General features: G+C 46.9%; 1 protein-coding gene across 5 annotated transcripts in view; it reads right to left on the bottom strand.

Annotated features, from left to right (window-relative positions):
- FAM168A (family with sequence similarity 168 member A) overlaps positions 1 to 12,781 on the bottom strand; it is a 173,893-nt gene that overhangs the window by 23,818 nt on the left and 137,294 nt on the right. For 3 of the 5 annotated variants that reach the window (XM_083436845.1, XM_083436847.1, XM_083436844.1), the window contains exons 4-5: positions 11,866 to 11,946; positions 1,374 to 1,499 (exon numbers count right to left, since the gene is read on the bottom strand). In XM_083436845.1, the coding sequence (XP_083292971.1) occupies positions 1,374 to 1,499; positions 11,866 to 11,946 (207 nt within the window). The remainder of the gene's footprint in view (positions 1 to 1,373; positions 1,500 to 11,865; positions 11,947 to 12,781) is intronic. The other 2 variants (XM_083436846.1, XM_083436848.1) reach the window with 1 other exon arrangement.

Here is a 12,781-nt window from a genome sequence, read left to right as displayed (position 1 = left end):
ATGATGTATCTGGGGTGGTGGTCTTGGGCTACACCACTTCTGTGATGTATGTATGGTGTTTCTGGGGGTGGTCTTGGACTCCAAGGCGGACAATTAAAAATGTCTATATAAGGGCGGATACACCTTGGTTCGGGGTCCTCCTTCTCCTCCTGAGTGTGAAGGGGACACCCTGTTGCAACAGTTCAATAAAGATCAGGCTTACTAGCTGCTTTGCTTCTCAATAATCTCTGGCTGGCCTCTGTTATTTTCTCCTACTGATGGAGAACCTGCAAAGGACTCTATAAGGGCTCTTGTGACCCCCATAAGGGAATAAGGGCACATTTATGTTTATTACACAGCCTGGGCTACATTAGCTAAGCCCTGAAGCACTTGCAAAAGTTGTTGTGTCCTGGGCTCTCTTCTGCACAGTGGTAATGAAGGCTTCATGTAGTGGTGGGGAACCTGTGGACTCCCAGAAATTATTCAACTACCTTCATCCCTAACCATCAGCCACAATGGCTGTGACAGATGGAAGCTGGAGTCCAGCAATGTGAGGACTGCCCCCTCTCAGCCTTAATGTGCCGGGCTCCACTCACCCCTTATGGCCCCTCAAAGTGAATGAAACTTATGTTTTTATGCACGTAGCTGAGACTGTGAGGGCCCACAGACCCTCAGAGAATGTTCATCATAACCCTTCTTGGTGACTTGCCAAAGGCAAAAAGTATTCTGTAAAACAGCGCAAGGAGTTTTTACAACAACTGACTTCCAATCTAAAAAACAATTTAAAAGCACACGCACCTGAAAATCCTTAATAAAAACTATTAAAAAACCAAACCAAACCGGTTTTCTGTCTCCAAAATGGGAGGAGGTGGCTTGATAACTGTACAGTGGTACCCCGGGTTACAAACACTTCAGTTTAAAGACTCCACTAACCCAGAAATAGTACCTCAGGTTAAGAACTTTGCCCCAGGATGAGAATAGAAATCGCACGACGGCAGCCCGACGGCAGTGGGAGGCCCCATTAGCTAAAGTGGTGCTTCAGGTTAAGAACAGTTTCAGGTTAAGAAGGGACCTCCAGAACAAATTAAGTTCATAACCCAAGGTACCACTGTAATGTGTTTTCTGATTGTAGCATGCTGTGATCGGGGAGCCCTTGCTAGGTCTCAGGCTGGAGCCCTGAAAACTGCTCCTGACCTGGCAACTCCATTGCAAAAATAATAATAATGACGATAATAATAATAATGATAATAATAATAGAAATAATAAATGCAAAGCAGGCAATACAACCCCCTCCCAAATCAAGAAAGAAACACAGACATACACACAGAGAGAGACAGAGAGAAAGAAAAACCACCAGGAAAAAAAAATCCCCAGAAGTATAAAGTTCTATTTACTGAATGCTGCTGATGAAGCTTGGTAAGTTCTGTTCTCGGTCCCAGTGTCCACTGGGAGGTGAAAGGTACCCTCAGTGGCACAAGAGGATGATGTCTGAGGCCAGGCCTGTTTCATCAGAAGTGTCGCTTGAGTGAAGACAGAAGAGAAGATGTTACAAATGGGACAAACAGCGAGGGGGCAAACACAATGATGAAGGCGCAAGCATCCATTGTAAAAAAAACGAAACCCCAAAACCACTTTTTCGTGAAGTTCAGCCATCCCCTTCGCTGCGGCAACATAAGGCATATAAAGGGACAGCCGAACCTGTTCTGAGAGATTGGTTCGAAATTATTTTATCTTACACAGCAGGTGATTGTTATAAGCAGTTGCCTGGGGCATCGATTAAAGGTTGTGGCTGATTTCGGGCTGTCTAGGAAGTGGGGATCTGAAACTGGGACGCAGGGGTTTTTTTGCTGGCTCAAACTGCCTAATTGCCTGTGGTGGGAGGAGGGAGATACAGAATATTTTGCAAAAGTGGACACTGAGAAAAGGAAGAGGTGGTTGGGCAGGTGAGTTACTTCCTCGCCCACCTTCATGCTATTCTTCTCCTCCGCACTTCCAGTCCCCCACTTCTCTCGCTCTCTTTTTCTCCGCTTCTATCCATCACGAAAATTCCTATCCTGACACGGAGGGGGCCCGTCCATCGCCTCTCCTGCAGCCACTGGGAACACGGAGAAGGAGAAGCAGCAAGGCCTACGACATGATGGTGCCAGTTTTGGGTGCTGGCATCTCCGCTGAATGCACAGGTGAGCAACCTGTGGTCCCCGGGATATATGTGATAGGAATTTCGAGGTCTTAGATATATGTTAAATGTTCATAAGTGTACCAACCAAGCACGTACATAGATCAGCACAGGAAGACCGACCTGAAGCCATTTTTGATTCCCAAACTGACCAAATGTTTTCTCTGCAAGGTCAAAGGAAAATGGAAAGGACTCCCCATTGTCTTTTCCTTCACAAATCCTGTCTTAAGGGCACATTTAAGATATGAATAGGGTGTGAGCCTGTGACCTGACTCAGGAACTAAGTATTTATCATTACACAAGACTGGCCAGGCTCCCCAGGCAATCCAATCAAGTGACCATTAAACAGGTAACCTGGCAGACAGGAGGTAAACAAAGCACTCAGATTTCTGCTGTAGACCGCCCTTTCTGTGATGTAGGTATAATGTATCTAGGGGTGGTGGTCTTGAGCTACAACCCTTCTGTGATGTATGTATGATGTTTTTGGAGGTGGTCTTGGGCTCCAGGGTGGGCAATTTCAAAAGTCTATATAAGGCCTTGCGCACCATTGTTCTGGGTTCCTCCTCCCTCCTGTGTGTGGTGAGTGAGGACCCTGTTGCAGCAGATCAATAAAGATCAAGCTTACTAGCTGCTTTGCTTCTCAATATTCTCTGGTTGGCCTCTGTTATTTTCTCCTACCAATAGGGAACCTATGTAAGGACTCTATAGGGGCTCTTGGATACCCCATAAGGGAAAAGGGTAGATTTTTGTTTACAACGTATACAGGCCGCCCTTGCCCCAATCTCACAATGGTGGCAAGGGGTGGGGCAATGGGGGGAAGGTGGTAGCAGAAGGGAGGAAGGAGAGCAGAAAGAGAGGAGGAAGAGGAGACGGAGGGGGCAGAAAGAAAAAGCGATGCCTCATCCACTTTTGACTCCAGCCTGGCCCCTTCTACTATGTGTGTCCCCACCCCTCACCAACAGTGGGGAAAAGTGTGGTCCACTTCTGGCTTGAAGCATAGATGGGCCAATGGTATGATTTTGCAAAAGGAAACTTCATAAGAATATTTATCAATGTCATGGTCAGAAATGGGTGAATAACGCAACAGCGAAGCACCATATTTTTCGCTCTATAAGACGCACCAGACCATAAGACATACCTAGTTTTTGGAAGAGAAAAACAAGAAAAAAAATCTGAATCCCAGAAGCCAGGCTGTCTTGGCTTATGGGATAACTGCACGCAGCCTCTCCCGGGCAGCGGGATGAAGACTCCCCTTGCCCGGGAGAGGCAGTGCAGCGATCCCGCTGGCTGTCCTGGCTTATGAGAGAGGCTTATGGGAGGGGCTAAAGCTCCCCCAACAGGCGCGCTCCCTTTAAAGAGCGTGCAGAGTATGTGCCAACCCTTCTCCCTCCTCAGGGAAAAGCCCCCAAGAGCCGCACACAAGCTCCACACGGCTCTTTAAAGGGAGCGCTGAGCAGAGCCTCCCGCCTGCATTCGCTCCATAAGACGCACACACATTCCCCCTTACTTTTTAGGAGGGGGAAAGTGCGTCTTATAGAGTGAAAAATACGGTAGCCATTTTACAGAAACAACCAAGCAGCACCCGTAAAGCGATGTTCAGCAACGCCCCCTGATCCTTCTCATTGCCTCTATTCTCCTATCTTTCTAAACTGCTACTTTGAACGATGTCACGTCCGTCCCCTTTGAAGCCGTAATGGACAGTGCGATTCTGGAAAAATGCCCTACTTATTTCTACATACCTCCTCCCACCCTGGTGTGTTCCCCAACAGTAGTGGATTCGCTAATGGTCTCGGCTTTTCACTATGGGCAGTTTTGTGCCGGTGGGGAGATGCAACAGGGGTGCGAGAAACAGGAGGTTAGAGACAAGGCGGGCAGCTCATGGGCTCACGAGACGTGGAAGGGAGCGCTCCTTCGTTCACTGAGGCAGACGTAAGCGAAAGCTGGCTTTTCACAGGTTTGATCTCTATTGTCGGCAAAGCTTTTTGAGCTCTTCTCAAGGCTGTGCTTGCACACAGATGGAGGGGAAAATATAGTGGGGGAAAGGTATGGCTCTGGCTTCTGAGAATCTTGTAAAAAGGCTAATAACTGAGCGCCTTTCTGAAACGTTAGTGTTTTGCAGTGAACGTGAACATAGCTCAGATGCTGCTCCTGAGCGATATGCCAATGGAGGGGTATAATTTCCCAGCACAGGGTGTCTGGGAAATGCAACCCTTCTCGCTGAAAGCACATCCATCAGTATTGTGATTGTGGTCAGGATGTTGCTTGTGCAAATGCCACCTTTTTGTTGCCATTGCATACAATCTTCTCCTTGGCTGTAGGCTTCCCTGGAGTGCAATTCAAGCACTGGTGTATTCATCCACTAGGGTGTGTGCGTGTTTTGTTTTCAATTTTCTGACTGGCTGTGCTGTCCTTTCATGCACAAAGCAAAGACTCCAATGCCCTCCCAGCCTTGTTTTCAGCCAGCTATCCTCCGCGGCAAAATGACCTCCCATACACTGAAGAACGCGAGGGGCAAAACCTTGAGCTTTTGCTTCAGGACTGTGGTTTGATCATGCAGTTTGCATGCCCATCATTTCATGACTGGCTGCTCAGCTGAGCCCGCTGGAAAGGATGGCATCTGAGGCGACGTGTAAATCCTATGCGTCTCCTACGTATATCTACTGGGATTGCCCGTTTGCAAATGGAAGTTATCGCTTGCTTTTGCAGCAATCGGGCAACAAACGTGCACGTGTGAAGCTGCCCTTGGTGAACAGCAGTCATCCGAAATATTTATTGCATTTCATTCTACTTTTTCTATTTCCTTCCAGCTTTGTGGGGTTTCTTTGCATGGCTTGCAAAGAATGAAAATGAATGAAACATCAAAAATAAAATTCTGCCCCACCCGTTAAATCCTACCTTGAAACTGAGAAGAGTAGTAATAAAATGATGCATCAAGTGCTCAGCACATTTTTAAAAAAGATATTTCAACCTCGCACTCTGTCATTAAAGTGAATCTCATAGGCTCTCCAGGGAGGGTATTTCACAAATGGGAAGGGGCCACCAGAGGGAAGGCCCTATCCCTGACCACCTGATTTCAGAAGGTGGGGGATACCTGGAGAAGGTCCAGAGAAGATGCTTCTTTTACGGGAAGGTAGTAGTTCGCATTGCAAGGGTGGTGCTATGGGTTAAACCACAGAGCCTAGGGCTTGCTGATCAGAAGGACGGTGGTTCGAATCCCTGCGACGGGGTGAGCTCCCGTTGCTCGGTCCCTGCTCCTGCCAACCTAGCAGTTCGAAAGCACCCCAAAAAGTGCAAGTAGATAAATAGGTACTGCTCCAGCGGGAAGGTAAACAGCGTTTCCGTGCGCTGCTCTGGTTTGCCAGAAGCGGCTTAGTCATGCTGGCCACATGACTGGGAAGCTGAATGCTAGCTCCCTCGGCCAATAAAGCGAGATGAGCGCCGCAACCCCAGAGTCGGCCACGACTGGACCTACTGGTCAGGGGTACCTTTACCTTTAGCAGTTTGCATCAAGCAGGGAAGGGAAACATTAAGAGTATAGGAAATGCAGCCGCAGAGTATAGCAGAGCAGAAAGTGGCCGAGTTTCATTTACTTACTTGTCTGAATTCCTAGCACTTTCCAGCAGCTAACTGCCATGACTGCACATTCAGACATGCAGGAGAAAATAGCCCCTTTTGATAGAATGGGCCGCATTAACAGATCTTGCTGTGAAGCAGGTTCCTGGCAGAGTGAGGCTCCCCAGCAAGAGCCTCTCTCCACCACGGTGCCCCTGAAATTTGCCACAAAGCTAAGTGCGAAGGGTCTCCCTCTGAGGAAGAATACCCTCACTCCCACTGGCCTTTACAGTAACTTCAGGCGAGAAGGTAACATCTCCACCCTCACTTTGCAGGGCTCACCACAGTGGCCAAATTATTCTCTCCTAAACAGTCCCTCCTCTCTGGCCAACCCCTTGTCCCCTTAGCCAGGGATGATGGGACCTGTGGCCCTCCGGATGCTGCCAGATTCCAGCTCCTATCAGAGTGGCTAGGGATGATGGGAGTTGTAGTCCAACAACATGTTTATTTTGTATTGTATTCTGTGAACTGCCCTGAGATCTTGGATAAATTTAACAAATAAATAAACACCTGGTGGGCCACAGGTTACCCATCCCTGCTCTTGGTCAACCTTCTTCAATGTGATGCCCTACTCCTGGTTCTTTTGGATTACAACTCCCATCATCTCTGAGTGTTGACCATGCTGTCTGGGGCTTGTGGGAATTGGAGACTGTCAGGGTTGGGGGAAGACTGCTTGAAGCCACACACATCATTGCCTCGTAACATCTCCCATTCAACAGTCCTTCTCTTTTGATTCCCTCCCCGCCCCCCAAATCCTGATTCACTTCTATGCCTAGCCCACCGACTCATTTTCGATGCCTCCACTCATCCATTCCCAACTTCTCCCCAGTAGCCACACAGACTCTGGAGTGAGTTCCCCAATCCCAGTATTCCCGATGCAGGGCATAACACATGGGCCAGGCTGGCAAAATGGCAGCTGGATCTCTTGCAAAGGCGTTGAGTATCTCAGCATCACAACGGCTCCTTCAACGAAATAAAGTCCTGCCTGACCTTTGAGTGACTCGCTTGCCAAAACTGAACAAGCTCGAGACACCGATAAAATACTACTTAGCTGAAATCCAATAGAGCAAAAAGTCTGAAATGTAGAACAGTTGGGGAAGAAGTTATTTCATGCATGGCTTTCTTTAAATAGTCCTGTGTTGAGGCAACTGCCTTTGTTTATACACAGCAAGGAGAATGGAATATAGATATACACCGCTAGAGACCTGCAGTCAAAGATTTGGCTGGCTAGTTAAAAATCAATATATGAAATTCAGCCACCCACACTCAAATACCATTTCCCCCCACCTCACTATAGTTCCCCCATATTCAAAGCTCCTTTGTCTGTCCAAAACCTGCAACGCCATCCCCCTAAACCCCAGGTGAAGATTTTCTCCAGACAAACTGCTCTTCCACTGCCGTCGTTTCTCATAATTTCCTCTTAGCCGCAAGAAGTAACATTCCAGGACATCACAGCAGTTGAGCTAATGGCTGGTTTGAAAGGTGGAGGCGAATAGCCACAAGACAACTGGCAGCCCAGTTTTAGCAAGAAATACTGGTGGAACCGGCAAACACCATCACACACTCCCATCAGCCCCAGCTAGCATGGTATGGCATCAAGGAACCACACTTCAACATCATCAGGAGAGCCACAGGTTTCCCACTCCTGGTCTAGAGGCTCAGGTGCTTCCCAGAGATCTTGTGTTATGGGACAGATATATATATATATATATATATATATATATATATATATATATATATATAAATTCAGTAAAATCAGAGTCAATGTAGTGTAGTGGTTAGAGCAGTGGATCTCAACCTGTGGGTCCCCAGATGTTGTTAGCCTACAACTCCCATCATCCCTGAGCTCTGGCCTTGCTAGCTAGGGATGATGGGAGTTGTAGTCCAACAGCATCTGGGGACCCACATGTTGAGAACCGCTGGGTTAGAGTGCCAGATTTGGAGCTGGGAGAGACCAGGGTTCAAATTGCCACTTGGCCATGAAGCTAGCTGGATGACCTCGGACCAGTCGCTGCCTCTCAGCCTACCCTACCTAACAGGGTTGTTGAGGGGATTAATTGAGGAGGCAGGACCATGTATGCCATCTTGAGCTCCTTGGAGGGATATAAACGCAATCAATTAATAAATAAAGTTAACGAATGCCTCTAAAGAAGTATCAAGGGGCCTTCGAGATTCTAGTAAACCACCAATTTCAGGTAAATCGCACTCAATTGTGGAAGCTCCACATCCATCACAGATGGAACTGCTCACCGGGGAGTCAAACCAGGACTAAGCAAAGGTATTTTTAATGAGTTAACTCTAGACAAGCATGTTCCTCCCCAAGCCCTAAGGAACGAGTTGACAAAAGTTCAAATGAGCCAATTTATTTCAACTTTGGGTATATTCCTTCCTTAGGGCTTCGGGCGCAATACAAATATATAAACATCACGCTAAGCATAGCATGTCACAAATCCTCACCCCCAATTAAAAGCTAAATCCTGGCCCCAAGTGCCTGTCTCAAAAGAAAAGAAAAATCTTACAACGCTGGTAGAAAGAAAAAAACTGTATCAGAAAGACTGAAGACTGTATCAGAAATGCAGGAAGCCAACGAGCCTGGAAGATGCTCCTGTAAGCACTATGGAGGCTACTTGGCTTGTGCTGGTCCTGCTCTTACCTGAGGAAGGGCAGCAGCAAGCCAAAAGTCTCAGTGCCATTGAAAGTAAAAAAAAAAGGTAAAGGGACCCCTGACCATTAGGTCCAGTCGTGACCGACTCTGGGGTTGCAGCGCTCATCTCGCTTTACTGGCCGAGGGAGCCGGCGTACAGCTTCCGGGTCATGTGGCCAGCATGAATAAGCCGCTTCTGGCGAACCAGAGCTGCACACGGAAACGCCGTTTACCTTCCGCTGGAGCGGTACCTATTTATCTACTTGCACTTTGACGTGCTTTCGAACTGCTAGGTTGGCAGGAGCAGGGACCGAGCAACGGGAGCTCACCCCGTCGCAGGGATTCGAACCGCAGACCTTCTGATCGGCAAGTCCTGGGCTCTGTGGTTTAACCCACAGCGCCACCTGCGTCCCTTCAAAACCATCATCAGTTGGGATCAGTTGGTCCCTTCCCTTTCCCGCCCCGACCTGGCCACAGTGATCCATGGGACAGTCACCTCCAGGCTTGACTACTGTAACTCACTCTATGTGGGGCTGCCCTTGAAACTGTCCCAGAAACTCCAGCAGGTGCAGAATGCTGTGGCGAGGCTCCTTACGGGGTCCCTGCCATGGGAGCATATTCACCCAGTGCTCTATCTGAACTGGCTCCCGCTGGAGTACAGGGTCAAGTTCAAGGTGCTGGTCTTGACCTTTAAAGCCCTTTGTGGCTTAGGGCCCTCGTATCTACAGGACTGCCTCTCCTGGTATGTCCCACAGAGGACCCTAAGGTCCGTGAGTAATAACGGCTTAAAGGTCCCGGGCCCTAAGGAAGTCAGACTATCCTCCACCAGGGCCAGGGCCTTTTCAGTGATGGCTCCGACCTGGTGGAATGCTCTGTCCCACGAGACTAGGGCCCTGCAGGACTTGATTTCCTTCCCCAGGGCCTGTAAGACAGAGCTATTCCACCTGGCCTTCAATTTGAATTAGCCTGATTCTCTATTCCCTTTCCCACTTTCCTCTTCTATGAAGAAACCCTTCTGGGACCCCACATTTAAATTCTTCCCTGGTCTCCTTGCTGGCCCTAGTAGGACCAACTTGGCCAGTTAGTGATCATTTGATGTCTACTGACTGGAGTGTGTCCCCCCCCCCATGAGCCCTGAATTTAGAATTTTATTGATATGATGCTGCATTTTATGTTGCATTTTATGCTGTTTTTAAGTCACATTTTAATCAATGATTTATATTTGCTGTTAGCCGCCCTAAAACAGGAAGGGTGGGGTATGAATAAAAATTGATTATAATACAGTGCAGTGGTGCCCCGCAAGACGAATGCCTCGCAAGACGGAAAACCCGCTAGACGAAAGGGTTTTCCGTTTTGGAGGTGCTTCGCAAAACGAATTTCCTATGGGCTTGCTTCGCAAGACGAAAATGTCTTGCGAGTTGCTGCAATTTTTTTTCGCTCCCCACCCCCTTTTTCTAAGGCACTAAGCTGCTAATAGCCTTTTAGCAGCTAATCTGCTAATCCCTTAAGCCTTTAATAGCTGCTAATAGCCGCTAAACCACTAATAGCGCTAATCCGCTAATGGGGTTGCTTCGCAAGACAAAAAAACCGCTAGACGAAGAGACTCACGGAACGGATTCTTTTTGTCTTGCGAGGCACCACTGTATTATTATTATTGATGCAGTATCAAATAGGGGGGAGCACATGCAATGGAGAGAGAAGGAAACCTCAAGCCAATCACAGCCAATTTTGTGGTTGGAGTTTAGCAAACATCTCTTCTGGGTGGGAGCTGATATAATGGATGACCTGCATTATCATCTGCTCTATTATTAATAGAAATGGATCTAGGAGGAACTGGCCCCTGTGGAAATTAAATGTACACTTATATGGAAATCGCAAAGCAGATACCCCCTCCCCCCCCAAAAAAAAACCCTCCACAGAAAGCAAGAAACCTAAAGAGGAACAGATACATTATTAGGTTTTAATTAAAGGAGCTGCTGGAGGTGGAAGGATTCTTTACCCATCTTTTATTAAAATATAAGCAATTTTATCAAACATTCCTTCTGCCTGCAAAGTTCCTGACACACACATTTTGGGCCCCTGGGCTAAAAGGTTAGTACAAGATTTCCTGACAGTCAGGCTCACGTTAAGTTTGTTTGATCAATATTGTATGAATTGCTTAAACCTGCTTTGCATCTCTTTCCAGCAAGCACAGAAATATAGGAAAATATAGGTTAAAATCTCCCTTTTAAAACGCACCTTTGTAGGAGGAAAGGCGCTCACCTTTTAGAAAGTTCTCATATGCAAATGAGCCAAATGAAGTTTTTTTAAAAAAATATTGTTACTATATATAGCTTCAAATCAGAATCCATTTTGAGTACCGTATTTTTCGCTCTATAAGATGCACCAGACCACAAGACGCACTTAGTTTTTGGAGGAGGAAAACAAGAAAAAAAATATTCTGAATCTCAAAAGCCAGAACAGCAAGAGGGATCGCTGCGCAGCGAAAGCAGCAATCCCTCTTGCTGTTCTGGATCCTGGGATAGCTGCGCATTCTGCATTCGCCCCATAAGACGCACACACATTTCCCCTTACTTTTTAGGAGGGAAAAAGTGAGTCTTATAGAGCAAAAAATACGGTAATTCAGTTCACCTGAGTTATCAGTAAGGTCTTGCCACTTGTAGGAATGATGGAATGTGCAAGAATAATGCAGGCAACAACATATTTCTGGACTTCTGTAATTTAAAGCTTAGTATCAGTGGTTCCCAATCTTTACCCTTTCTTAGACTCTTTTTTTTGGGGGGTAGACCCCCCACATACTGCTTCAATGGAAGCTATATCATGGAACTAAGGCAGCTGCCTTGTACTGACCCACACCATTGGTCCATCTAGCGGTCTACACTGAACTACCACCAAATTATGACACTTCTCAATTGCATTTGTACATTTTTGCTGTCCATTTTCAGAATACAGGAGACGCTCGGGTTGCGAACGTGATCCATGCAGGAGGCATGTTCATAACCCGCAGCACCGTTTCTGCGCTTGCGCAGGTCGCAATTCGGCACTTCTGCGCATGCGCAAAGTGAGATTTAGCGCTTCTGCGCATGCGCCAAAACCCGGAAGTAATCCATTCTGGTACTTCCGGGTTCGGCGAAGTGTGCAACCCGAAAACGCGCAACCTGAAGCATCTGTAACCCGAGGTTTGACTGTACAGACAACCAGCGATCAAAGAAACCAGGCAGGATTGCCATGTATATTTGGTTAAGCTACGCAGTGCATGCAGTTCTTACTGAGAAAGCACCTGACATTTTGTTAAAAAAAGACATGTTGATAATGGCAGGTCTGTTAATGGTGCTGAGAGAATGAAAGATCTGATGAAAAACACACAGACACAAGAGCCGCAACATGTGGCTTACAGACAAGGAAGTGCATACCGCCAAATGTGGCTAACAGAAAAATAGAAATCTCCGTTTACCTGGGGCATAGCCTGGGCTGGTGGTCGGGTACATATTTGGGTTGTAGGTGGGGGCAGCCGTGGGATATCCAGCAGGATAACCTGAGAAGAGAGATGAGGTACTTTAGCTGGGGGAAAGTCAAACAGCAAATATCTGTGCAAAGAGAGAGAGAATGCAGTGATGAAAAGCAATAAAAGGATGGCAGGTCAGCAGGAGAACTAGCCAGGGACTCAGATTCTGACCACCTCCTTAATTTCTGCAAAAGGCAAGTAAACATAAAGACATGCAAATAGCCCCTTACCTGACAATTACCCCTGATTTCTAAAATATTCCATGTGCAAAGAATGAGGATTTTTTTGAAAAAATTATGACACCTGTATACATCTTTTCAACCCTAACAGTTCTCAAAAGTGGTCCATGATAACAAAATCAAAATGTTTGGTGAAGTTTTCTCCTAGGGAGAAATAGCAGCTGTGAAAAGGAGATTTTCATTAGCACTGAGCAGAGGGGGAAAGTTTTAACTATCCCATTTCTTCCCTCTCTACCCCCCTCACAAACAGACACACACCATGGTCCTCACCATGATTCCCACCCACCCCCCAAAAAGTCAGGGGTCCCTTTACCATGATTTAAAAAACACCAACAGATACAGGAAAACAACAATAATACACTTTACATATAATTTGTTTTGGCCAGAAGCAATCCAGAAAACCAGGTGCCGCTGATAGTATTCAACATGCTGGGGGGGGGGGGCGGTGTTCTTCAGGGTCCCTGCCCCAGTTTACTACATACCCCAACCATTGATATATTTTTAATCCTTGTTGGGAGCCGCCCAGAGTGGCTGGGGAAGCCCAGGCAGATAGGCGGGGTACAAATAATAAATTATTATTATTATTATTATTATTATTATTATTATTATTACTGCTGCTGCTGCTG

The sequence above is a fragment of the Podarcis tiliguerta genome (assembly GCF_965153285.1).
Source record: "Podarcis tiliguerta genome assembly, chromosome: 4".
NCBI classification, from domain to species: domain Eukaryota; kingdom Metazoa; phylum Chordata; class Lepidosauria; order Squamata; family Lacertidae; genus Podarcis; species Podarcis tiliguerta.
Note: the sequence above shows the minus strand (reverse complement) of the source record. Positions and strands in the feature narration are given on the sequence as shown.